This window comes from Micropterus dolomieu, linkage group LG05, assembly GCF_021292245.1.
Source record: "Micropterus dolomieu isolate WLL.071019.BEF.003 ecotype Adirondacks linkage group LG05, ASM2129224v1, whole genome shotgun sequence".
NCBI lineage: Eukaryota > Metazoa > Chordata > Actinopteri > Centrarchiformes > Centrarchidae > Micropterus > Micropterus dolomieu.
The window spans coordinates 23664363-23691832 of record NC_060154.1 but is presented as its reverse complement, the minus strand read 5'-3'; the positions used below and the strand labels follow the sequence as shown (position 1 = coordinate 23691832).

Genomic DNA, 27470 nt, shown 5'->3' with positions numbered 1-27470 from the left:
GCAGATTCTGAGGCAAGAGGGTTGATTTTTCACTCTGTCAGATGTCGCTAAAGAAAAGTATACCCCTCACCTTCCCAGAGGCGTGAAAGGGGTGAGAAAAGGCTGCAAAGGGAGACAGCAAGGACGAAATGCATTTTTAATTCTTGATGTCTAGCTTTGTGCCAAATATTATTCCTGCGGAAAACGGCCTGGAAAATGTGGCTTGCAATCTCTGCTAAAAAATGCAACTGTAATGTAATATGAATGTACTGAAAGGACATTAAGAACTAATGATAAGTTATTTGAAGTGAGACTATTGTGGATATTACAGCATCCTTAGAAGCTTGAAGTGGCGCTGCGAGTAAACTGCAGAGTTAACTGACTTAAAGAAAAAACATACATTGAAAGAGAGACACAGAGCGAGGGAGAGAGAGAGGGGAAGAGTGGTGGGATATAGCAACAGAGGAGGGGGATAGGGGAGAGTATAATTAACACCATGGTCTGTCTCTCTGCAGGCCTGCGGCACACTGCTCTGAAATGCTGATTCAGTACACAGATAGAATAGCACGGGAAGGAGAAGGGGGTGAGGAGAGGGATGCAGCAAGAGGGAGAGAGATGGGGTGTTTCAATGAAGAGAAAATGTGAAATGAAGCAATGGATAGCTCAGTGGGACAAAAAGTCAAATTGCGGTAAATAGTGAAGGCAGGAGTGAAAGTAAAACTGCTTAAATTAAAGTAACACATGCAAGATCTGTCATGTAATGTTCACTTCGCAGTTACAGTGGGTAGAAGGTGTACTCTATGCTGTGAAGAAAGCTATCTGTGATCACTGGTTGACTTTATTGAGCGCTGAACATTTGCAGATGCTTCAGAGACAGCAGTGCAAATCCTCACTCTGCGTTAACAAGAGGAGAACAGTGACATCTAGTGGTGTAACAATAGATTTGACCGGCGCTGAATTTCTACTGCAGAAGTGCAGATGGATACGACTTTGTTAAAAAGATAGAAATACACCTGACAAACGGAGTGCGTCCAGGGTCAGTGTCGTGTGGGGCACTGAATCACTAACGGAAGGGTTAGTCACAGTTGAAAGTAGTCAGTCTGTCACCATGCAGGGGGGTGCGCAGAGGCAGCTCACATCTATAATGCATCAAGCTCAGTGTCAGGTAAGCTAGAGACAAGGACAAAACAATGGAACCAATAACTGCTGAAGAGAGATGAGATGGACTGATTCATACAATCCCAAACAAAACATGCAGTTATCATTTTGGAGCTACTACACACAGACAGCTAATGCATCATTGAAGCTATGACCAACATTGTTCAAATGTTACATTATTAAAGTAAGTATGTTAAAAATCAAAAAAAAACACTCATTTGTTTCACAGTGAAAGTAAACAGCATGTTGTTTTTAGAGCACACAGCATTGAAATGCAGCAGTATTGCTCTGGATAGTCCACAGGACGTGCTCTGTGCAGCTTTCATTGAGACTATTTCTTCAGGAGAAACATTTGAAAGTTGTTTGATGGATCCACTGTGTTGGGTTGAAGGCAGAAACTCAAAAGTTGGACCAAAGGTATTTGCATAGCTACATACCATTAAAGGCAACTGAATAGTAACGATTAGGAGGATAATCATTCATCCTTTAAAGGTTTCTTTTTTAGTGTGGTGGTCATCGATTTCCTCCTTTTGTTTATATCCTCAATTTTCGTATCTAGCAGGGGACTATTACTCAGCAGAGTTTAACATTTGTTCAAATCAGATCCATGGAGTCGTACAATTCTTTATGATTTGTATTTGTTTTTTTTTTTTATGGCTTCACTATTACAACAAATAGAAAAAAAGTGAAGTTTGTTCTCCTTGCGATCAAGAACTGGCGGGTAAAGATACAGACGGCAAATTGAAGGCAGGCTGGTGTTACAGGGCTTGTTGAAGCCCCTTATGTTGATATTGAGTGAATCAAGTGATACAATGTGTGAAGTCAAAAGTCAAAACTGCTACAAAACTTGCTGCTACAGTTTGTGTTACAGGCAGCAAGGATATAAAGTGCATTCTCCAAAATAATTTGGTTTAAACACATTTGGACAAGGTTTGACACAGCAGCACTAATGTTTATAGCATACGTACATTTGAGTATGTTCAGGTTTTCACGGTAACGGTGACAAATTGAGAGGAGCCGCTTGTGCTGCTTGTCGTGTGAACATATGTAGTGTGATTAAACGCATCATTTAGCAGCTGTAAAGCAGTAAATATTTATATGCAAGTCCTTGAAAAGTATTTGTGTACCTTTAAATAGCTTTCACCAAAAACCTTACAAGCTCACTTCATCATCCCAAACGCAGCCGGCCAATCAAGACTGAAACAAAATTGTCTTAAAAAGTCTGTCCAGCAGTGTGCAGGTTGGTGCTCAGAGAGGATGGGCAAATCTTTTACACTGCAGCTTCTCTTCTCTTTCAGCCGTGTCCGTTCACCTGGCTCTGTGCGTCTGAGTTCGGATCAGGTTGGTCATTATCCATCGGCAGAAAGCCCCAAGTCTTAAGCAGAGCAATCCGCTGAGCAGGACGAGTGGAAAAGTAGTCTCTCTGTTTCTGAGAGTAGGTCTGGACTGGATGGACGATGTCTCTGTAGCTCCAGTCCTGGTGATGCAAAATTCCTCTGATTAACTTTGATTGGTATTGTTTTTCTAATGACATGATGAAAACCCATTAAAACAAACACTATGGTGTTGTTGTACCAAACAAACACTGGTACTGTGTTTAACAAATGGATTTAAAATCCCAAGAAATCCTATTTTACTAAAATACAGGTTAAATTACGACTCGACAATAGAATTAAATTTCTGAGAAAGAGAAAGTGCTTGTGAATCAAACTGAAATAAATAGATTTTTAGTGAGACCGCAACCATAGTGGTCTCAATATGTAGAACAAAATTGTCAAAGAGAAATGATAAGAAGATAAATTCCTTCATTTACTTAGAATCAAGACATTTCAAATTTCAGTTAAAATATATTTTGTTTTCTCTTTGTGTTGAAAACTATGGCTGGGTAATATGGCCAAAAATTTTATCATGATGAAAAATTTCATACCATTTGATATTGATAATTATCACAATAAATATCAAATCATTGTTTCTTTCAAGTTAAAAGTATTTTTGCTCCTGAGTGAAAGTTGAAGAAACCAGATGGTTAATTGTGGTTTTAAACTATTCTTTATGGTCAGAACATGACAAACACTTGATGCCAAACAGTGGATCACCTCACAAATCTGAGGTGGAACAAACAAAAGAATTACAATAAAATTGTATTATATTATCTAATGTACATGAGTAAAATGTTACTGAACATGTTTTGAACTTTTGTTATGTTGTTATTGAGGAAAATGATATTGCGATAATCATCATTATTGTTTTATTACCCAGCCCTATTGAAAACTAGAGGGAATATAGTCTCTCACCAACTACAGCACAGACAGAGTGAACAGACAACAGAAATCTTTGCAGAAGGGGGCCCATGGTACAACAAAAACTCAGCAGAAGGGGGTCTCTTATCTAAAGGCCATCTGTCTTTGAAGTCTTTTGCATGAAACAGTTTGGTATCCCCCGGTGTCTATTTAATGTATGTGTCACAGGTATTATGGCTTTCAGTGATGAGGTCCCGTTACCTGCCAGTTGAAGTTGAAAGCCTCCAGCAGCTGTACCCTGCCTTCTCTGGAAGGCACACAGTCAGGAGGAACAGGCTGTGACATCTCAGGGCCCACCGTCACACCGTCAAACACCAACAGGGCTCGAATGGCAAACCAGCCCCCGAACCTAGGATGCACACACACTCCGAACATCTTCTGCAGGTAACAGAGAGAGATACACAAAACAGAGGTGAGGAGACATAAAATGGAAACACTACATAATATCTTTCACAACTACTGGAATTTAACGAGCAACATTACCTTTTCAGCCCAGGGTTGGTCTCTGACATCAGACTGTTGGTAGTAGAAAGCTGCTCCAGACACGTGAGCCGCAGTCTGTGCCAAGAACTTGGGCTTCCTGCTGGGCAGCAACTCGTAGTCATACCTCACATCTACTGTCTGTCTGGGGAAACACTGCAGGGCAGGAAAGGGCATATTTAGGTGTCACAACCTGATCATGGAAATAGTTATAGTTGCAATCCTATTCCTAAGTGGGTTAAAGATATCCAACACGATGACATTAACTGTGAGACCGTCAGAGAGTTTGTCATATAGTTTTATACTATGGTATTATGGCCAAGATTAACCCACTATGGGACTCCAGGGCAAAGATATGCTATTGGGTTCCTGCAGATGTTTGTGATGATTTGACATCATCTAGTCTGTCCTCTGCACCTCCATCACTGTCTGGTTTGGATCTGCCACTAAAAAGGACAGGAGCAGACTACAACGGACAGTCAGGACTGCAGAAAAGATCATCGGTGCCAACCTGCCCTCCATTCAGGAAACATCACTGCAGATCCATCTCACCCAGGACCCAACCTGTTCCAGCTTCTCCCCTCTGGTAGGCGCTACAGAGCACTGTACGCCAAAATCAACAGACTCAGGAACAGTTTCTTCCCACAAGCCATCACTCTGATGAACAGCTGACTCTGACTCACAGTGTCAGGAACAATTCTTGTGCAATAACCCAGTAATTCTGCCTCTAATCAGCCACCTGTTTACTGGTTACCACTTATTATTTATTCATCATTCTCTATTTCAGAGCTGTTCATATCGTTATATTTTCAAAATAAATAACACTCATTGAACCTAGCACTTGGTTTCCTAAGGGTCTGGGGCCCTGTGTCAGTTACCCCACTTTGCCTAGTTGCCAATCCAGCCTTGTGTGGCATCTGTCCCTTTAATAGTTGTAAAGCACGGTTAGCCAAAAAAAAAATAAAAAATAACACACTCCCATCTAGTCATTTTAACTCTACACCTGATTGTCCAGACAGTTTACTGTATCTTTAGTGATATTGTAATATACAATTACATAATTAAAATTACACAATTACAATAGAAGTCTTTACCCATCATCGTCCACCCCTATCCAACCAATCATTCAAACTTGTTTTGCCCCACTTTTAAGGGGCCGGGGTATTCACTCATACTCGCTCACCTGGGAGACAGCAGAGGAGACGCAGTGTTTGACACACTGGTCTATGGGGTCAGACAGCCCCTGGCAGCCCCTCTCCTCCATGAAGGGCAGGAAGGCTAGTTCAAACATGTCAGGAGTGCTGAGCACCACCACGGCCAGGCTGTCATCAGGGTAAGCCAGGCGCAGGGTGGGAGGCAGCACAGAGTTATACCAACCAACCTGTGAACATGGTGGGGCAGAGTGTCAGAGAGGCAGGAGCAAGCAGGCCAACAAGAATAGGAAAACGCCACGAGAAATATATAACGTATATTGTATCTGAATACAGGCTGTTAAATCATTTTACTGGCTTTCACTTTTATACTTCTCAGTCCTTGCTAGCAGGTAAACAGGTCGATGTATTGAATCGTATATTTGTGTATACTACTTCTGTCAAAGCTAAGTAGAACATTAGAAGTACAATACCTTTAAAGGGTAGCACTCAAATCCAAATTTTGATAAATAGTCCTCTAGCAGTCCTGTTATCACATCCACATTGCCTGTGGAAGCCGCCATACTTACTCGTCAACGCAAAGCTTTGGATTGTGGGATATGATGTTCTTTGGCTAATCAATGTCAGAAATTAAGCTAGACTCTTGCTTTTTCTGTCGTGATTTCTTCTGACAAAGCGAGTGGCTACAATACGATGTACAATACAATGTGTTTCCGAGAAATACAACAGAAGTACGTCACTAAATTTGTGTAGAGTAATTGTCTACTACAATACCCAGAAGACCCCTGCGGCTACGTCATACGCAATCACGTCGCTGTTACGGGCTCCTGGATTTAAAAGTGGATTCGCAGGTTTTTCTGTGAGTAGCTTGGTTAGCTGGCTAACATAAGCATTTGTGTCGTTTACGTTAATTATTATATACTGTATTTCAGCCATAGTTTATATTATATTTTCAAAACAACACATTACTCCGTGTCCAGGAGACGGTCAATAATTACTTTGCCAACCAGGACAGGAACGTTAACGTAACGTTATGAACACTGAGAGAAAACAAGTCACCGTAAAGCTGCTGCTAACTGAAATTAGCATAGGTTAACACTATGAGAACGTTTGTTATTTAACGTTTCCTTCGCCACTTTATCTTGACGTGTGTAGTGAGCATTTTCTGGCAGCCAGCATCTACACCGCTGAGCTCCTGTCCTGCCTGCACCGCTTCCGGTTTAAATCTGTACCTGCTCGTGACAGCTTGAGATGGAGATATTCCCCACGGCCCTGGAGATCAATTAGAGTAACCCATTATATAATGACCCCTGCACGCTCTAGCACCTCGGCTACATTTTCCTGAGTAGCAGCTGATGAGCGTCCCTACAAACGTGCAAATGTCCTGGCCAGCTGCAATTTAATCTCCCACAAGGTGTCAGAGTCTCAGCTAGGTTGTTACCTCGCCGACCAGCCCCACGTCTAAAATTACTGTGTCATTATCTTTCAGTGCTTTTTAATGTGGAGTCACCGTCAGGCCATACATGACTTTGTGCACCAAGGATCAATAGACTAATGCTAATGAATGGTACATTTGACACCTTGATGCATTTCTATGATAATTCAACTCAGACATGAACTGGGACAATCAGCTGAGCTCTATCCTGTCAGTGGCAGATGGCAGCGTTGCAAAGATGAGGGTGAGTAGATTCAAAATGCCTTATTTATTAGACTTGCTGGCAATAACAGAAACACATTTTACATCAGTGAAAGGAGTTTGCAACACAGGAGAGTCTTCACTGTGGTCTTGTGGTTATACTGTGGTCATTATTGGAGCTATCTGTAGATGGCAGTAATGCTCCACTAGTTTAGTTAATTCAGATTAAAGATAAGAACTAATTGTGAGAGTTTGGAAATTCCCTTTTGAGTTTGAGTGTTTTTCTGTGTCCACAGGAGAGACTGACCTCACCAGGGAAATTCACCAAAGTAGAAGAAGGTGGGTGAATTATTACAGGTTTCTGATTATGACTAAAAGGGGGAAGTGTATGTGTTCCACCCTTTCAAGCTTCACAATAACGTGCAGATTAAAAACTCATTTGACTGGCTATAAGCCTTTCCCTCACGCGCCTCTTACTCTCCAGACTTGTTTCCAGTGAAGGATAGGGTTCATGATTCAGATGTCGACCGTCCTGCTCTTCCTCTCCGGGTCCCCCCTCTCCGACAGCCTTCCCCATCTCTCAGTCCTGGTGTTCAATGGGCAGACCTTGCTGCTCTCCAGTCACAACTCCAGATACAGAGCCAGGTGTGTTTAATCAAGCCAGGTGTGCAAGATCAGATGATTAGGTGCATTATACTGTTGTTAGCATTGACAGAATTCCAAATATCTTCTCCAATGTCTTTTCAAGGCGATTGAGTCTCTCACTCAGAAACTCCACGACATGGAAAGGGAGAGACGGTCTCAGCAATGTCACATCGACACACTACAAGGTAACCTACTGCACCAGTTTATACTAGGTCACATTATCACCTCATAAATAAAGCAAAACCTTATCAAGGATTTCTTATCACATTCAACACTGTTTAATGTGGCCACACCCACACTAAGTTAACAGGTCACATATGAAAAATATGGAATAACAATGCACAGTGACGTTTTTAGGCTGCTGCATGCAACATATGTTATATATAACAAGTGTAAATACAATGACATATCCAGTTTATGTCAACACAGAATTATTCACAGTTCTTTCATTTTAAATCTTATTCATGCCTGCATAGCGACCAGTCTTGAATACTTCACCTGTTTATTTTTGGACCAACCAACACCTTCACTTAATTCAAGACAACCACTCTGCTTCATGCCTCCTTTGGCTGACCCGGTTAGTGTTAATTCAATACATTACCATTTGTGTATATACAACAGTGCCTGGTCTCACCCTTGCATACACTTTTGGACTTCTTTTCCAGCATTGTTCTGCTAATTACCTGAGATCCTCCTACAACATGGTTGTGTGTCCCTCAGTGGAAGAAAAAAAAATCTTACTGTTGCTTTTTGATTAGTATCTTTGAGAACTTTAAGAGAACTTAAAACACACTTTCACTCATTGGTCTTTAACTACATGTAACCCATTCAGCTGCTAAACTTTTGTTCATCATATAGTTTCTTATAAAACACTATTGACCAACTGTGTTGTGGTTGAAATGATTGGTAAACAAAAAAGAGCCTTTATTTCCAAAAGAGGAAATATGTTCCACTATCAGGTTCCACTATGATTATTTCATATGATCAGTTTAATTTTACTTATGTGGACGGTGGAACCAGTACAGGAAATTGTGGCCTCAGTTTTATGGTGTGTGTGCTGGTGCTGGTCGACCAGCACCAGCACACGCTATCAACACTAGCAAGAGAAATTACATTTTTCACACATGGTCTCATTTATTTAGATTAATAATGATAAAATGTCGTATTTTATTCTTTGATCTACTGTGGCTAGTATTATACCTCATCTGTACGTTGCTTGGACAAAGGTGTCTGCCAAATTAATACACGTGCAATAACATTTTGATGTTTAAAAATGCTGCCTCACCCCTGCTCATAAGTTCAGTTCTGGCTAAAGCTCCCTCTCCTGTGCCTCCTCTACTCACTCCCCACCCCTCTACTGTCTGAAAAACCAAAATACACTCATCAAGGGGGGATTCATTCATAATTAAGGACATTAATAAATTATTTAGATTTGTCCACAAGGCTGCTAAAGGAGCACAAAAAAATCCCTTCTTCATAGAAATCTCTCTTCTTTCCCAGAGGAGGTTCACAGGCTGAGGGAGAGGGAAAGAGAGAGGGACGAATCGAGGAGGGGACAAAGTCCAGGAGCAGAGAGAAGGATGGAGCAGTGGAGGAGAGAGGTCGGACGTGAGCTGAGCAGTCTGCGGGGACACATCACGAGAGCCACGTCGCTAGGCAACCTGGAGGAGAGGTGCATTAGGGGTGGAGCTGCTGACTAAACTGATAATAGGTCCAGCTCAAGATCGAAAATGACATGAAAACGTTAACACATCAGTTTGCTACTAGGAAGGTGTCTGGGTGACATTTTCATTTTGGGGAAGACGGGTATGACCGTTTTATCTCCACTTTTTGTTCTATCCCCACAGTTTCAGCTCAAAGCTTCGCCGGGAGGAGCTGGAGCACCTGCGGAGAGAAGTGGACCAACTGAAGACACGACTAAGTGAGTCACCTGCTCGCACATACATCACGCTCTTGCATTGATCGTGCCCAGTGCTGCTTGGCAAAGCCAAGGCAAGCAGAGTCTTGTTCACAACGTCTGCTCTTTGTTTTCCTCGTGACAGGAAGACAGGAGGAGGACGTGTTCCTCCACCAAGCAGAGGCCAGAGAGACCAGGAGACAGTATGAACACAGCTGCAAGGTACGCACACATTGTGTCACACAGGTTGTGTTTGCTGGTGGTGTGTGGTTTACCTTTACCTTTCCTTTGTGTGCTTTGTTCAGACACTGGAGGAGCTGACAGACAGCTATAGAACTCATAGCACTGATCTGGCAAAGACAGTCTCTCAGTATTCTCGCACGCAAGAAGAGGTCCGGCAGATCAGGTGGGTGGGTGGGTGGGTGGGGGTGTGTGTGTGTGTGTGTGTGTGTGTGTGGGGGTGTGTGTGTTTGGGGAGATTTACAATATGTTACAATTAATCTCTTGCAACAGAACAACCGTTTCAGAACTGAGGGAGGAAGTAAGGAGACTTGTTCTCCGAGAACGTGAACCAACACCTCTGCTGTCAGCGCACAGACCTGGCAAGTCTCTCCCCGTTCTCTGGCTCTCACACAACACACACACAGCATTATTTAACCACGTCTTTCTGTTTGATTCAGGGGCATCACAACACCCACTCCCTCACAGCCCCGGCAGAGGGGTTAGAGTTGAAGAGCCGGACTCTGACTCAGAAGACTTTAGCCCAACCCCGAGCCTGGCTGAGGTCAGCTCAGATGATCTGTCTTGGCTGGATGACAAAGATCCTGGTGAGGACGAGTGAAAATGCACCCAAGCATGGTTGCCTTGTGCACCTACAGATACTCGAGTACGGCGTGCTGAGTTATCAGCACCACCTGTTTCACATGGTATCATTTCCACAAGCCTTCTGTCCACCTTCATGCACACCAACAAAAACAAGTTCTGACAATTGGATCACACGCTCCAACCAAGACAGAACGTGATGCAAGGCGCCAGATGGGCACAGGCTGATGACGCTTTTAGCAAGATGGGACCTGTACTTTCCCCCTCCCGTCCCTCCCCCACACATCTGGCTCAGCCTTCACTCTGATTCATCTCAGTAGATGTGACTCAGCAAGGGGAGCACTCAGCTGTGTGTGCCACTTCAGCATACTGTTAAAGGAGTAGTTTGACATTTTGGGGAATATGCTTACTTTGCTGAAAGTTAGATGAGAGGATTGATAGCACTCTCATATCTGTTCTGGAGTCACTGCCTGTTGTTTTGCAATCTCACAGTGACGACAGCACTCCAGGAAGTCACATTTCCTAGCCAATAATAGTCTTGTACATGTGGTTTTTACTCTTATGTTTTTGTGTGCATTAAACAAACGCAATATAACATTTTAACCTCTGTGTTTGGATGTGCTGGTAGGCATATATTATCTTTGGAAAGAGCCAGATTAGCCGTTTCCTCCCTGTTTCCAGTCTTTATGCTAAGCTAAGCTAACTGTCTTATGGCTGTGGCTTCATGACATACAGTCATGACAGTGTATTGATCTTCTCGTCTTATTCGTGGAAAGAAAGTGAATAAGCACATTTCCCAAAATGTTAAACTATTCTTTTAAATATATCACAAGAGGACAATCCATGATGAAGGCAGAGAAGTAGTGTAAAAACAGGCGAGAGGAAAGAAAATGTTGAAATGAGAAATAAAAGAAAAGTGAGGAATGTAGTCTGGAGATGTTCAGCACCATTTTAGCAAGTTTGTAGGCCTACTGTGTTTTTTTTTGTCTGCAGATAAAGCAGTAAAGCTCTCATTTCCTCTCCACCAGTCTCTGTGAAGCCAGTTTTCTTGGTGTGTGTGTGTGTGTGTGTGCGCGCCCAGGCACCACTCACCCCTGAGACTTACTGTAACAGAAGGTTGATGTTCCCGGAAGAGATTACAATCTCTGCACTAAATGTTTCTTTGAGTGATTTGGGTCCATGAAGCCAGGCTAATTTAACGATTGTATCCACACACACATATGCAGTTATACTGGTACACAGTTGTTATGGGAAAACGGTTGAATGTCTTCCAGGCTAATCCCACCGGAGGCACTCAGTCACTCGCACACAAGAAATAACTGCTCCTTCTCTGCTCTTCACCTCTGCCAGCTCTTCAACAGAAGCCGCGAGTACGTCTGAGCGTTCAGTCCCGACGGAGTGACTTTGCTGGTCCGGAATCAGATCTGGAGGATGATGATGATGATGATGATCCCCTTGATGACGACGTGAACCCAGATTTAGTATCTGACCTAAGTCTCGATGACCTCTGACCTTTTTTAAAGGTGACGTTCTGTAATTTCACTTGGGAAGAATTCAGCAACAAAGACATTTCTTCCAGCTTCTCCAATACACTACCTGAGATGTATTATTACTTTTAAACTGATTTGTTTTGATCACTTACAGTTTGTAGTTACAGCCCTATTCTTATGACCAAAATAGAAACAGTCTGTTCAAACGGCCATATGGCTTATTTCCTTTGTGGTCCTAAGGGAAGGGGAACGGAAACAAAGGATGGCTAATGGCGTGGCAACAGAAACGCATACATAACAGCAAGTAATTAAGTCATCCTACTTAGTCTTGTACTGTTGTTTAACAGACCTGCTTGGACATATGTGATACATAGTTCATACATTTGGGGAAACTTTCTCTTAGTGTGGGAAATTCTCAAATGCTAAGTTGTTTGTGAGAAAATCAGAAGTGTTAGGGACTCAGGACTGATTACACTCTGTCAGACCAACAGGTTAATAACTGCTTTTTGTTTGTTTTTTCAAATAGATTTCCAATTGCTAATTCGTCTTTAAACAGTCTGATCCCATGTGGCACACCCAATCCCCTGCTACCACATTGTTCTAAAACAAACCACCAAAGGATTCAGCAGATGCTACCTGGTTGATATCTCTTCGTTTGAAATACTATGCGTCAAAGTATTGTTTCCCCTCAGTCTAGTTAGTGACGTCTGCTAATGGCTGTGGACAAAGGACTGTTCTCTTTAAATAATCTGCAGTAACCGTCTCCACATGCACAGACTGGTAGGATACTGGGAGCACACTGTGGAGACAGGCAGGTGTTTAAAAAGCTGAGATCTTTGAGAGAGCTTCTCATTCATTTGTGATGGTGGATAGCAAAGCTTTGTGGCAGAGAAGTTGCATTTTTGGAAGCAGCTTTATTCCTCACTGATTTTGAGTCAGTCACCACCCAATGGATATAATGGTTTCATTTTTGCCACACCCTCTGAACCCATGTTGCGAGTCGACGATAATTTCCTACCAGTGTTAAAGGAGAGGAATGCTGTGATTTTTCTGCTAAACCACAAGGTTTAGTTTCAGGCAGAAGATTTTACAGTTATGTTAAGGTTTATGATTACAGATTGTTGGGGTAAGGGAAAGTTAGGGGGCAGTAGACTTTCATCTCTGCCCATTACTACAGTGGAATCAATAAGAACACCACTGATCACTGTGCTTTTGATTTGCACAATTATTGCCCACAATATTCTTATATTGACTTAAGTTGGTAGTTTTGAATCAATCAGTTTGCTTTACAGCAGATTTAACTTCAAAACATTGCACTTTGATGTCCAGTATAGGGCTTCAACTAACGATTATTTTCATTTTTGATAAATCTGTCGATTATTTTATCATTTAATCGGTTAGTTGTTTAGTTTCTATAACTACAAACTGCATCTCATCTGTTGTGATATGACAATGAATTGTAAAGTGTCAGAAAACTGTGGAAAATGTGTTTCCCAAAGCCCAAGATGATGTCCTCAAATGTCTTGTTTCATCCACAACCCAAATATATTAAATTTACTGACATAGAGGAGAAATTAAACTAGAAACATTACATTTAAGAAACTGGAATCAAATAATTTTTCTTAAACAATGACTCAAACCGATTAATTGATATCAAAATAGTAGCCGATTAATTTAATAGTCGACTACTAATTGACTATTTTATAACTCGTTGCAGCTCTATTACAGTAATAGGTGTAAAACTTCATAGTACCTTTTTTGAGCTTGAGTTCTGGTGAGCTACACTCTTCAGTACAGCAGTGTAATGTCTATTTAATGGGTTTTTCATCCTGACATAATGCACTCTAAAGTCCAGGAGGAATCTGATGAAGGACGGGGTTTTGATTCCTGGTAATGCAACTGAAGCAAAGGTAAAGAGGAATCAAAAGCCATTAACAGTATCAAGGCGCCAACACCCCCAACCTCCACTGCGATGTCTTTATATACACTCTCAGTTAAGACGAGAGTCCTTTTATGCTGCCATGTCTGACATGAGTCACACTGTGCCAGGCTAGGTGTCGAGCTGTTTAATATTTCAGCATCCAGACACCCCCCATCGACGATCCCAGACCACAGTGCAGAGCCACAGGGGAGCAGACAGGCAGGTCAAGTGTTCAGTGGGGTGTGAATTCGGAGCAATGGGTGGGGAAAGTGACCATAGACACAATCCAGTTCATCTAAAGAGACAGATTGTTTCACCAGTTAATAGTGAACAATAAAAGACCTTTTGGCAAACAGTAACTGGCACAAAGCAGTACATAACCGTATTTAAACAAACCTCTTTTAACACACTCTCCTTGTATAGCTGTAAATGTTGTAGTTGAAGAGACATTTAATGAAGAAAAGGCTCATTTATTTGTTATTGTGGCCAGATAATGGCTGATGAATCAGACCCTTCTGCTGCAGTTTTATTGCTTTTGCCAAGTATTGTGTAGTGGCGCTGTTGTAAAGCACTGCACTGATTCATTCACTAACGGTCTGTAAAGAAAAAGTTTATTTTTTGTCTCCAACAATAAAAGTCTGTGTAAAAGTTGAAAGAAAGGAGCTTGACTTTCTGTGGTTGCCTCTATCAGTGTTGTGTTCTGATTGTGCTTTTGTTTGTTGGTGATGTGGTCATGGAGCAGTTTACAACATGGGAAAAGAGGAAATACAGAGGATGGTTTCAAAATACTTTTAATCATAAAACACCAATGGCCCATTATCCACATCTGGCAGCAAAGCCTCATTATGCATTCAGAATACTTATAGACAATTTTAACAGTAATATCAGACATCTTAAGTGTGTGTAATTTAGAACTGGATGTACAAGCGGGTGATGAAAAGAAAAACGAGTGTTCAAAACAGTAAAATAAGGGAATACCTTTTAGGTGTTCATCCCTCCAGTATCAGCCTTATTAATTTATTTTATTCCTTTAACTTGTCAATTGGAGCTAAAACTTCTAAAGTATTAGCTCCAATTGATTTCTATCTACATGGGTTGTTCTGTCGTCTTGTATGTCTCACTTCCACTGACATTTTCCTGCACATTTGCAGAGCGAATACACAGTATAATCAATGGGACATTTGTATACTGAGAGAACAGCGTGTAACATTTTCAAAATGATGCAAACGCTAATTGCAACTAAGATGAAGACTTTCATAAAGTTGTCTTTGCATGATGCAATCATCAGTAGTATTTACAACACACAGCACAATGCTAACATTGTGTGGAAAGGCCACTGGCCAATTTCAGTCTGCAACTGTCAACTGACAAATAAATGAGTGCCTCATGGTGAACACGCTCACGGCTATTCTTCAAACACAGGCAAGTCAGAGCGGCTACCTGGCCCAGAGCGTGTTTTAAATGGGAATCTCACAAAGTAAAGGAATGACTGGTAAATCGGGAAGTTAGTTGGTTTGTATATAAATACAGTATACAATAAGAGCTGTTCCTGTACTGTGTAAGGCACTCTCTCCTGCACTCAAGACCGCAGGAAAGAAACAAAAGATGCACACTGCACAAATCAAAATCAGGCCAGAAGGCAGCAGGACCTTCAACACAGAAACTGAAAAAAAGAGAAAACACTTAAATATCCCCTGCCATGCCTTCAAAAATCCATACATGCACCTTAACAGACTCACACACCTACAAACGCACATACTTCTGTGCCTGCACTCAACGAATGCAAGCAAAACTCAAAATATTTGTCCTATTCTTTTTTTTTTTTTTTTTTTTCTTTTTTTTTTCACTATTGAAAAAGTAAAGTGCAACCTCTTTAACACTATAATCCCTTAAGGTTAATTTCTTTTCTCTGGCCTATCAGTCAGACTGGCAGACCTTTTTTTTTCTCTACCAGGCTTTCTAACATTAACTGATAACTGGGAATTTAGACCAGTGTGCCCAGGTCAGAGTCTGGCAAGACAGGCTGAATCTGTGTCCAGGTGCGAACCACCCAAACGACGGATACAACCGATGATGTTGCCTCTTGCTTTTTACTTACCCCATTCAACTCGAGGGAAATCAAAATGTATTATACAACTCCCCTACCCCAAAAGATGGGCTGAAAAATATTAAGCATACGGTATTAAACAGAGGCGCTGGCCTAATTTGTAATTGTACCGAAATGGTCAAAAACAGCCCCAACGTGGGCGATATCTTCATTGTCCATTGCACCTTCAATCATGTCCTTTCCTACATGTCAGTGAACTAGATAAATGAAAGCAATCCAGAAATTTGCTCACACCTACCCAGAATTCTTTCTATTTGGTGCAGATTAAGGAAGAGAGACCAGGTTCGACAAGCGCTGCGGCATGAGCCTGGATTCAAAGAGAGTATTTGGGAGCCAAATGTTTCAGTCGTGCCTCCATCAGTAGCTGTACATGGACAAGGGTGTGTCCTCCATCATATCGTCCTACACAGAAAAGATTGAATAACATAACTAAATATACACATATTACATGCTAACACATGTTTACTATAGAGTTTCTGGTACCACTTTCTAATATGTCACCCTTTATAAAGGGCTTATAAGTTGTCATAATCAATCATAATAAACGTTTTAAGATCAGTAAAGCCATTAAGAAAAACAACTTTGTGAAAAGTCTCCATGGCTGGTGAGTCATTAATAGTCAAGTAAACAAAGGAATAGCTTGACATTTTGGGAAATAGTCTGATTCACTTTCTTGCCAAGAGTTAGATGAGAAGAACTTCCTCTAAAGCTCTTTAATAAACATGTTTTTCATTGTTTATTTAATCCATACATAAAGTGTAAAAACAACGTGGTGTTATGGGTGGTTATGTGCTAGAACTGGCATGGTAATGTTGTGGTGTCTCATCATCATCTTAAAATTGCTATGCATTGAGTGGTGACTCCAGGCTAGCTGGTTCCCCCTGTTTCCAGTGCAGTTTTGTGCTAAGCTAAGCTAAGCTAACCAGCTGCTGGCTGTAGCTTGTTAATACACAGACGTGACAGTGTTATCAATGTCCACATCTAACTTTCGGCAAGAAAGTGAAAAAACATATTTGTCTATGATATGTAAGTCTGCACTTTTAAATGTAAAAAAATTTGAAGGATAAACAGGATAAACCCCAGCTTGGAAACCCAGAAGTTGTTCTGTTCTTGTACAGTCCCATCTATAAATCCATTAATAAATAACTTATTAACCGTTAATAAAGCCATTAGTTCAACACATATATAATACAGACTGAGAGGATGAGAGATGAGAGGAGGCAGACTCTGTGTTGCTTGGTGCTCAAATGCAGTCAAGATGGACACTGTTTCCCAAATGTCACTGACTTTTTAATGTGATGATTAAACCATATTATCATCTTGGTGTTGCTGTTTACATTCTCATCAGATGCAGTCTACATACATGTATACGTGTCTGTAAATATGTAAATAAATAACTGTATATAGCCTATTGTTTTATTTTATTTTACTTAATTTATATGTTATTTTAATTTATTATCTGTTACATTCTGTGTGTGTATCCTGAAGGGACTACAAACTTTCTTTTCGTTATACAACCTTGTGTTGTATAATGATAAATAAATTACCTGGTGATATGGTTGGTAGCATGCTGTGCATTAGTACTGGGAAGTTGTAACAGTACATCTGACATCTAACAATGTCTGACTGACTGAATATTTCCACTGAGACAGCAGCGAATGTGTTGCCTGAATTTCATTGATGTGCTCACCATAGGTAGGTCCTGCAGCCTGCGGAACTCTGGCCGGTTGTCTCTTCGTCGCAGTTTGAGGAAGATGAGCAGAGTGATGATGACAGCAGTGATGATGAAGGCTGACACCAGGCCAGCCAGGAGGGGGTCTAGTGTAGGAGACTCATGGACCATCGTCGCTGGAACAAAGACGCAGGAGATAAAACACGCTGGCCGTCCACCATTAAAAATTTTACTTTGACTTAACGTGGTGCAGATAGTAGAATTACAGCTTCTTAAAAGATCATTTAAAGCTGTGACTGGAGCTAAAAATAGACACTACAGCAGTATGTTGAGCTTAAGTGTTCACGTAGCTCAGGACAGAAATGTCAAACATAGGACAGTGATGTTAAGCTTGCCTGTACTTGAACTCTCTGTTGAGTACAGTCATTTATAAGGGCATCATTTACAGCTTTCTTTTTTACAATTACAATCAAACAGTTTATATTGTTTGTGCCTAGAGCACAGTATTTTTTAGCTCAGTTCAGTGTGTTGTTTAATCTCTGACAACATCATCACTCTTGACCTTTCCATGTTGACGTTTCTCTGTTTTTGTATATTTCTGTGCAGGAGAAGTTTGTGTCTGAGTTTTTTTGGAAGTGGATGGATGTTGCTATGGAAGACTATTTTGTAAACGTAGCTGTTTTTTATTTTTTTATATCCTCTGGTTTGAAAGTAACAACCACAGCAGTGAATGCTCCCTGCTCCTCTGGCTAATGGAAAGAGGCGAGGTGCCAAGCGTGGCGTAATAAAACCACGCAGAGTGAGAGAAGCAGAGCGAATTTTACATTTTAACTGTATTCAAGCAGGCTGGTCAACTGAGAAGAGTCATTCGGGCTCTCCTTTTGTTTTGCGATGATGTCCTGTTGTAAGTCCTCTCAATGTGGAAAGACAATACATAACTAGAGAAACATCTACCGTAGATATGTAAATTATTCAGCAGACAGACAGAGTGCGAGAGAGACAGAAACAGAAGGAAGACGCAGCATTCTTGAGGGCTCGAGTCCCATGACTGCCTCTGTCTCTTTCCCAAACAGAGCCATGATTGTGGAGCGCTTGGTGGTGACAGTGCTTGTAGAAGATGTAGACGGGGGGGGCATGGTGTGTGTTTGTGTGCGTGTGTGTGTAGAAAGGAGGACTGGCTTGTGCTGGAAAACAAAGAACAGCGTCGCCTTTGTTGTTAAGCCAGTTCACTTCTGGCTCTGTCAACGTCCAGGCAGTGAATCGTCCAGAACAAATACATATACAAACACAGAAGATATCAGGCACTTACTGTCACCCCCAATGTTGAGCTGGGAGGGGGTGTTGTCTTGGGCTTTTTGGGCTTTGGGCTCGGCGGAGGGGCTGCTCGGAGGGGTGATGGTGGACATTGGGTGGGCTTCACTGGAGGTCTCAGGATTTCCATCGGGCCGTAAAGTGTTCTGTGGAGATGTGAGCATTGGCGGCTCAGAATTGGCGGGCTCTAGAGGGGAGCTGGTGCTGGATGTTGAATTAGACTGGAAGGTAGTGGTAGTAGTAGTGGTAGTTTGGGGCTTTGATGGCTCAGCTGTTGTAGTATGTGGGACATGGGTGGATGAGTGTGTTTTAGGGAGAGCGGTCTGGTTTGATGGTGTGGTGGAGTCAGGAAGTGGAGGTGCAGCAAGATGCGATGTGTTTGCGAGTGATGTGGTGGTCAGTGTGTGTGCAGGGGTAGCGTGAGCTGTGTGTGTGGGGCTGGTAGTGGTGGAGGTAAGGGGGATGTGAGAGGTGGGGGCGTGGCTCCCAGAAGGAGGAATCGGAGGCTGCAATGTCGGCTGATCTGTTGGGTTTCTATTCATTTCAGGATCTGCAACCTCTGAGGGAGACACGATGCTGGTATCTACATAAAGAGAAAGACAACAGTATCATAAAAAACATGCAATTCTGCTGGGCAAAGATTTTTCTGCTGTTGAGCAAATAAACATGCTGAACACTGTTTTGTATGTGCATTAAATGTGTTGAAGTGCCTGACATGAGAATGTGGGGCATTAAAGGGCCAGTTCAGCCAAATTACAAAAGAACATTTTCTCACTTTCCTCTACTAGCCATGCTTTTATTTGTCCAGGTCTTAAGATATTCCTCTCTGAGATCTTTGCATCCACCGCAGCGCAATGGAGGTATAATGCGCTTTCACCAGAATTTCTTTCCAGAAATAGTCTCTATAAAAACTGCGGACTTTGTGTCCTGTGAATTGTTATTAAAAGGGACATTTATTCTGGAAACATGTTGCTGGTGTAGCTTTCAGCATGCCCCCATGGCTGTGCTGGTAGTAGAGTTGGTCTATTGGTCCAGACCGAAATATCTCAACAACTAGATGGATTGCCATGAAATTTTGTACAAACATTCGTGGTCAGCAGAAGATGAATCCTAGTGACTTTTCATCTAGCACCACCAAGAGGTTGACATATTTGGTTTATACTGACATATCTTAACAACTATTGGAAGGACTGCCATTGTTGTGGAAAACATTTATTTTGCCTACATGTACTTCAATAATCAGGTATGTGTATTTACCTTGTGTACTTTGCTCCTTATTACAATGACACTATGTGTCAGTGTTTTTGGATAAAATGAACATCTCTGAGATTGTTTTGTCTTAAGCAAACTCCTTTCCTGTAAGAGAGGAGCTTCCACTGTGGCTCAAGGCTTTTCTTGTAGACTCCTGCTGTTAAATGTTTCATACAGATATTCATCTTTCCCTGAGGGTGAATGGTGATCCCTTAACTTTTTATCAATGACCAAATACTAACTGACATAACTAATGACATGCCCATCAGCCTCAGCTGTACGGAATGTTTTCACTTAACTAAGATGGTGAACATAGTAAACAGTATGCCTGCTAAGCATCAACATGTTAGCACTGTCATTGTGAGCATGTAGCATGCTGTCATTAACGTTTGGCTCAGAGCACCACAGTTAGCGTGGCTGCAGACTTTTACTATTGTTAAAGTATACATTTCCACAAATACAAATACGTTCACCTCAGTTGTATCAAGACAGAATACCTGGCCAAGAAACTATCTGCATGGCTGGACGGAGATACCAACCTTTAAAGCTGCGTAGCCTACATGCAAAAAAATGCTTTAATATGACCCCCCCCCCCCCCCGGCACCCACACAAAATAAACTTCGAGCCTAAAAATGTACCTAGCCCATGAATATGTTTATGAGTCTAATGTGTGAAGTGACATGTGTTTGTGAGAGAGAGGTTGTGTGTGCCTGTGTGGGAGTGGGGGGGGAGGGGATTTCACTTCCACCTTTCTAACCCCCTTGTGAAAAGTAACACAGCATTTAATCACTTCTCCTCTCTGCTCAACACCAATTGAATCTCTTCTGACTGAGCTTTTCTCTGAGCATATTTTACCATTGCTCTCCCAACAGATTGCAACATATTTAATTAACTCAGTCACACCTTCTTTATTCCTTTTTTTACTTTTATCTTACACTATCTCAGACGATCTCTACATCTTGGTGCTCCAATGTTTTATAAAGTTTTTTTTAAACAAGGCTGAGTTCTCTGTCTCTGTCTCTTTCTGTGTTGTGTTTGTGTCAGTGTCACAGTTAAAGTCATCACCCTAATCCTGTCACTTACTCTGTGGCCCACTTCTGGACATGGAAAAGAGAGATAAGGACGTTATAAATAGCTCCTAAACACTGAGCCACCTGATGTATGGCTCCCTACTAAATCTAAAGTGTGACAGACCATCCCTAACATCAAAAACATGTTAGGTTCTTCAGTCAGAGCCATTGACCAAAACACTGATCAAGATCTGGAGTTGGTCCCCGGGCACTGCCCAGCGGCTGCCTACTGCTCCCTTCAGGGATGGGTTAAATGCAGAGGATGAATCTCGCTACATGTATGTGTATGTGACAAATAAAGTACCTTTACCTTTACCTTACTACTTAAACAGAAACAATAATCGCAACATCAGATCAGTGAATAATTCAGGATTAATAATACTGAGTTGCATAGTTACCATTAAATTTCTTCAGTTCCGCTGTCGAGGAGATGGTTTCCCCTTCTGTAGTCATGTTGCTGCTTGAACGGCTGGTGCCTCTTGAACTTGGATTTGTGTCGGAGCCATTCAGTGCAGGTGTAGGAGCCTCGTGGATGACGGGGTCCAGGCTAGAAGCAGACCCAGCTGCTGGAGCCTCACTGCTAGGAGAACGTCTTGGAGCAGACGAGGTAGCAGCATGGCCACCGCCTGACGAAGAGAGGAAAGAGTCATGATTGATGACGGTCTGGTGATGTCTTCAGAGTCATTAACAGCTGATTTGCTCATTATTCCAAGCAAACATTGGACAATAGACAGTGTGCAGAGTATGTCAGTCAGCACAGGCCAGTGTTTATCCAAACAACAGTTTATTAAAACTGAATATTGTATATACATACAGTATATTATGTATCCCGGGAAAGTTATCTCACTATGCAGATGCTTTCCAACGAAGCACTGCAGCACCTGCATGCTCAATACATCCACAGTCTTCTATAAATCAGTGAGCAGCTTCAGTGGAGCCAACAGGGGTTTAGTGTCTTGCTAAAGCGTTTGGTAAGAAGACACCTTCTTTTGCATCAGGAGCTAAATGCGGTGGTTCCTAACCATTTTGGCTGCCTTTAAAGTGAAGCAAAGTAAAACTACTCGTGACTCCTTTAGTTGTGACCAGTTCAACCAAAGACTGACGTTTTCCTCACATGGTTGTAGAAAAGGTTTTAGAGGCCTAAAAAGCTAAAACTATCCAGAGTTTCCCCATTTCAAAAAGGAACAAAAAAACATAATTTGTGCAAAACACATGCTTCCCCCCAGTATTTTCTATTTTGTTAAACATGTCATGCCTCCTCAGATTTATCTTCAGACTTCTTGGTGGACCTGATCCCCAGGTTGGCAACCCCTGAACGGATACCAAGAATTGCAACGAAGCACAACACAGTCACATTACTGTAAAACATAATATCAGTACAAAGTAAAATACATAAGGACTGACCACAGCATGAGACTTTTTAGTCTTTGAAGTAATGTCCTTTTAATGAAGACCTCCAATCTGTCTCTCTCTCTCTGTCTCTCGCTCTCTCTCTCCCTCCTCCGTCTTGATCTCTTTAGCACTACTGTACAAGTCTTCATTTCTGTTTCTACCTGCTTCCCTTTGATGAAGACCAGAGCACTAATGTATTGTAATGTCATTACTGTTCAGTAACACACTGCCATGATGCCTTTCATTACCTCCATGATCACTCACGCAGCTCATCAGCACACACAGTGAGAGAGAGAGAGAGAGAGAGAGAGAGAGAGAGAGAGAGAGAGAACTGTTTGAACTCTAAATGATACAAAAACAGACACGCTCATAAATAGACAGAGGTGCTTGGCTGTACAATACTGGCCTTGTTCCCTCACTCCCTAACTCCATTAGAGCTGCTTAGGTCAAATGTTGGGAGTTTTTTATATATGTGACTGTGTGTGTGTGTGTGTGTGTGTGTGTGTGTGTGCAGAGTAGAGTTATAAAGAGAACCACTGTTTCCACCATTGCACACTCCTCTCTCCAGATATTGCAGGGCCTTACTCACAATCTTTCAGGCCAGTGCAGCATGTACCTAGGGAAGTAGCTCTTGCTCACTTCTTGACCCGGTGAGAGGAACAGCCAACCGTTTCTGTGCGAGCAGATGTCAGCTGCTTCTGCACTCGATGCTGCAAGTGCCTATCAGTAATGCCTGCTGTGTGAAACCCATCCAACTGCTGCTGTAAAATCCTACAAGCACTGGTTTCACAGCCTGTGGTCAGGGCATTTTTTTGAACAGCACAGATCATTTTGAACTGCTTTCCCTCCGTGCATGCTGTCCTTGCAAGGGTGTCACTTTGTGTTGAAAAGTAGTGGGGACATAGGGGCTCAGATTAGGGGTGTGAAGAGACACTTAGCTTGCAATACATCACAGTACGCAATATTACGTTGAGAACGAGACAAAAAGATCTTAAACAGTGTTTTAAAGATATCCTCGAAGATGAGATATATGAGGGGGGGGTCTCGGGGACCTCCCCCAGGAAATTTTGATCATTAAACACTTAATTTCCTGCATTCTGGTGAACATTCCTCCACCAATTTATGGTAGAAATGTTTTTATTTATGTAAAAGGAAACACAAAATTCAGGTGGCAGGTGACATTTCAAAATATATAAATATACTAGCAAATAGGTCAGTGCAGCTCTCAGGTATTCTGTGTTGCTTTCAGATCTATTTCTTCTGTAGATCAACTTTTTTCATGTAATATCATCCCTGCTGAGGCAACACACATGCGTCATGATTTAGTCTTCCCTCCTCTTTTGTCATGTTCACAGGGAGAGAACAGAAAACTTGGCCAAAAACTAACTGTGTCAAGAATATTTTAAAGTTACTGACTGGTGCTTCAAGTTTTTGGGTCATTTTATAACTAGTAGCTTGTGGGGTTTTTTTCAAGTTACTTTTCCCGGACAATGCACATTTGTTTCTTCTATATTTTAATTGCATTGCATGCTTTCTTAATGTGCAAATAAACCTTTGTTATTTGTTATTTAACTGTAAGCTATATTTCAGAACATTTATTTATTTATTTATTTTTATTTATTTTTTACAAATTTTACTTTAAAAAAGTGGTGGGACAAAATCAGCCATTTCAAAAAGTGGTGGGGACATGTCCCCAGTGTAAATGACACCTATGTGTCCTTGGCCTTGTACACCTGCACTTATTTTGTATGTTTACTGCCAGCCTTCTCATTCTGCATGTCACGCGTCCAGCCTCCAGCCTCCAGCCCCTAGCCTCCTTGGGTTGTCTTATTATGCCACATGTGAGAGCCTAAATTCACTGTAGTTAGTTAGTTATATGTTATTTATTGTGTCATGCTCATGAAATGGACTTCAGTCTCACATAAATCAAAAAACAGACAGAAATAACAGTATAGTCATTTAAAAAAGAAAAAAGATTTAGATTAGATTTAGAGTTTGTATATTATTAAGATTTTAATAAATTAGTTTACTGCACATGTGCAGTTAGTTTTATAACACCTAGAAGACAATAAAGGCTGATTTATTAATTTATTAGTCAGAAAGGAGACCAGTTGAGACTTAAACAAAAAAGGCTTTTGACCATATAACATGTAAAAAGGTAAGAAAGATGGGATATTTTTAAATGTTGCAGAGAAATGTTAAGCGGGATTTATTTTTCTGGACAGTAATTGAAGGCTTGAGAGTATATTGAACATGTTAATAAACTGCCATTTCCACCCTTTCTTAGACTCATGAGTTATTATCAACACAAAAAAGGGAATTAATTAATATCTGAATACAAGTTCTACCTGAGTAGCATCCTGGGGTTTTGATTTCATACTGTATGTTTATGCAAATATAATGCCATACAACCTGTACTGTATAATATGTATTCTGTATCATATAACAATATATTTTTATTGTATAAAGTCTGGTCACAGTGCTTTAAAATCTGTTCATAAAGTATCCATACTGTACTACAGAGGCGAGCCAATTAGCATGAACCAAGTAAAATGACAGTGTGCTGCTGCAGATAGTTAGAGGTGTCATTTATCAAAATGTACTTCCCTGTTCATTTACAGCCACTAAATGTCCTGCAATGGAGCTGAGCTGTTTTCTATTCATTTGAATTTCAGCTTGAGGAGCTGATGGGATGGTTCTGCCCAATAAAATCTTTTCAGATGTCAATAGTCTCATTTTCCTTTTATGTGAGAGGCACTGAGGGAAGGTAGCAGGAGGAGGAGGAGAGAAAGCAGAAGGTGAGTGAAATACAGGATGTGTGAGAGGTGCATTAAGATAAAAAAGAGGAAGAAGGGGGAGGGGGGTGATGAGAAAGATAAAGTGTGAGGCTGTTCAAACAAACAGCAGAGCACTGGATGTCAGAATTTTAAATAGAAATGGAAAGAAAGCAGTGATTTGTAAAGGGAGGCCGGTTTGAAACTGAAACACAGCTTGACTGGAGGAGGTGGGAGACAGGTTTGTCCACCTCTGAGCTTGAGGAGGGTTGAAAGAAAGCACACAAGAGGAACTAAAATGTCCACACTCAACTGTGTCTTTATGGTGCAACAAGCAGGAACTTCACACTGGAAACTCACTTCAGCTCTGTCAGTGTAAATCTCTGATCAACAACCCAGGTGCCTAGAGACAGGATTAGAGTGTGTGTGTGTGTGTGTGTGTGTCTGTGCGTGTGTGTGTGTGTGTGTGTGTGTGTGTGTGTGTGTGTGTGTGTGCAGGCCTGTGAGGGGTTGTGGTACAGTGAACCATTATGACAATTTCTATAAAAAGTCAATCAAACTGGAAACAGGAAAATAATCCAAAGTCAGTAGATGAAATAAATAAAAGATTTTAAAACAAGCCACCTACTGTGTTCAGTGTTTCCCAAGTGAACGAGCAGCAGCGCACAAAGGGCCATCCAGAGTTTGGTCTCCATCATCTGTCCTCCGGCAACACAGTAAGAAATGTACCAACGCAAATGTAGTTCTCTCTCGTCTTGTTTTCGCAGGACTCTCCTTTCTCTCGTCCGATCCTAGACTTTAACGGAGCAGTTTAGAAATCCCAGGCAGTTACTACCCACTGCAGACAGCGGTTCTGCCAGTGTGTGCGTGGCTGGAGGGACTGAAGGAGGAGTGTGTGAGTGCCGACTGCCCTCTCTCTCTCTCTCTCTCTCTCTCTCTCTCTCTCTCTCTCTCTCTCTCTCTCTCTCTCTCTCTCTCCAGAAACAGTGCCACGTGTTCCCTGTTCAAAATAGTCAGTAGCTCTGACTCTGTGCCATGACGCTTGTTCAGTAGAAGGACTGGCAGCAAAGAGCACATAAGGGCATGTTCATCAAAGCAAGAGAAAACCCGCAACTGCTGTCCCACAATGTAGGCCCATTACAATGCATCAACTGCTGCCACAGAAACCACGGCAGAGTTGAAGCAACGCCTCTGACAGTCGCAGAAGTAAATATTTTAAACGTCCTTATATTCATCTAAATATTTGACATTTGAAGCATTTTGTCAGCAGCACAAAAAACCCAAAAGTGTTCCTGTAATTTTGTCCACTATTTCTACTCAGTGACTGTATCCTAAAAAGCTTATAGTAAGTCTATTTTATGCATTTTGCTGTTTATTTGTTAATTCACTTATTCATTCTGTATTATAAACACCCCTAAACGTTGGGTGTTTTATTAACCTCTTACATATCTATAATATATTTATTTATAATATATTGTTATGTTTGTATTGTGTAAATGTAAACCTAGTTTTTTTTTTTTTTTGAATTTCTGCGGCCTAGCCTATGTGGCCTACATGAAGATATTAATCAGTAGCCTAAATAAAAACAAGTGTAGCCTGCATCCTGGACAACATGGGTAGTTTGTCACGATGAGAAATCTATTGGTCAATAATGTAAAAATAAAGCCATTTGACTTGATCCGGAAGCTGTAACTGTATCATCATCACTTCTTTTCTTTTTTTTTTGCCGTTGTTGTTGCATGACTGGCGTTTTCTACAGGGCGTTTTACTGTACTGCGATGTCTTCATTGGCCCACGTGGTGGCGCTGTGGCTCTACACCTGATTCCTTGGAAACGCACACATACGGAGAAGAGTCAAAACAACATTGCAAAATTTCTCTGGAGGATGAAGTTCCAACGACATGACACTGTTACAAAACACGCTGCTTTTCAACAGCCCACAATAATTTAATTCACCTCCAATGAGCTTCTTTGTTCTCAGCTATCTTAAAAAGATTAGGGGCTATTGTTCACTGTAGTTGGTGTTTGTTATGAATGAAAAGTGTTTAAAAGAACATAGTGATAGGCTATGAGCCTGTTTTCATCAACATGTTGACCTTTGCATCATTTTTTATGACAGCAGGTTAGGGGGTTTCCACAGTTCGTCTGCTAATTCATTGATGTGTTTGTTTTAAAGGGTTTGGGCTTATACAGAGGTATTGTCTGACTACACTGTTGTCTAAAGTGTATTTAATTGCACATTTATTGTTTATATACATCAGACCTGATGCCATTTTCTAGTAGGCTGTGTGCAGGAGAGGTCTGTGTGCCACAATCTAAGGTCTTTTGGGGAAATCTATAAAGTATACAGAGATTTTCATGCTGCCCCATAAGTTAACTCGAAAGTGGGATGAATGATTAAATGTGTGGTAGAG

General features: G+C 41.4%; 3 protein-coding genes across 9 annotated transcripts; 1 reads left to right on the top strand and 2 right to left on the bottom strand.

The window, feature by feature from the left end:
* Window positions 1-1757: 1757 nt before the first annotated feature.
* mmachc (metabolism of cobalamin associated C) lies at window positions 1758-7333 on the bottom strand. 2 transcript variants are annotated; one of them, XM_046048634.1, is made up of 5 exons: window positions 7182-7333; window positions 5101-5298; window positions 3921-4073; window positions 3639-3815; window positions 1758-2614 (listed from the first exon to the last, which is right to left on the bottom strand). In XM_046048634.1, the coding sequence occupies exons 1-5, from the start codon at window positions 7215-7217 to the stop codon at window positions 2432-2434; spliced, it is 747 nt and encodes a 248-aa protein (XP_045904590.1). In that variant the 5' UTR covers window positions 7218-7333; the 3' UTR covers window positions 1758-2431. The 2 variants fall into 2 exon arrangements, with proteins under 2 accessions (XP_045904590.1, XP_045904589.1); XM_046048633.1 differs by lacking the exon at window positions 7182-7333 and adding an exon at window positions 5542-6075.
* On the top strand, window positions 5865-17496 carry LOC123970553 (dynactin subunit 1). Of its 6 annotated transcripts, none has more exons than XM_046048631.1 (12): window positions 5865-5927; window positions 6680-6747; window positions 7001-7043; window positions 7201-7349; window positions 7453-7534; window positions 8850-9021; window positions 9197-9270; window positions 9392-9468; window positions 9552-9652; window positions 9760-9848; window positions 9927-10073; window positions 11419-11768. In XM_046048631.1, the coding sequence occupies exons 2-12, from the start codon at window positions 6682-6684 to the stop codon at window positions 11577-11579; spliced, it is 1161 nt and encodes a 386-aa protein (XP_045904587.1). In that variant the 5' UTR covers window positions 5865-5927; window positions 6680-6681; the 3' UTR covers window positions 11580-11768. The 6 variants fall into 6 exon arrangements, with proteins under 6 accessions (XP_045904587.1, XP_045904583.1, XP_045904585.1 ...); XM_046048627.1 differs by having other exon boundaries at window positions 5866-5927; window positions 7189-7349; XM_046048629.1 differs by lacking the exon at window positions 5865-5927 and adding an exon at window positions 17282-17496 and having other exon boundaries at window positions 5958-6747; window positions 7189-7349; window positions 11419-11591.
* On the bottom strand, window positions 14255-25971 carry LOC123970554 (putative protein TPRXL). The gene is made up of 5 exons (XM_046048632.1): window positions 25685-25971; window positions 21289-21516; window positions 18568-19152; window positions 17277-17434; window positions 14255-15988 (listed from the first exon to the last, which is right to left on the bottom strand). The coding sequence occupies exons 1-5, from the start codon at window positions 25752-25754 to the stop codon at window positions 15944-15946; spliced, it is 1086 nt and encodes a 361-aa protein (XP_045904588.1). The 5' UTR covers window positions 25755-25971; the 3' UTR covers window positions 14255-15943.
* Between the last annotated feature and the right edge of the window lie 1499 nt (window positions 25972-27470).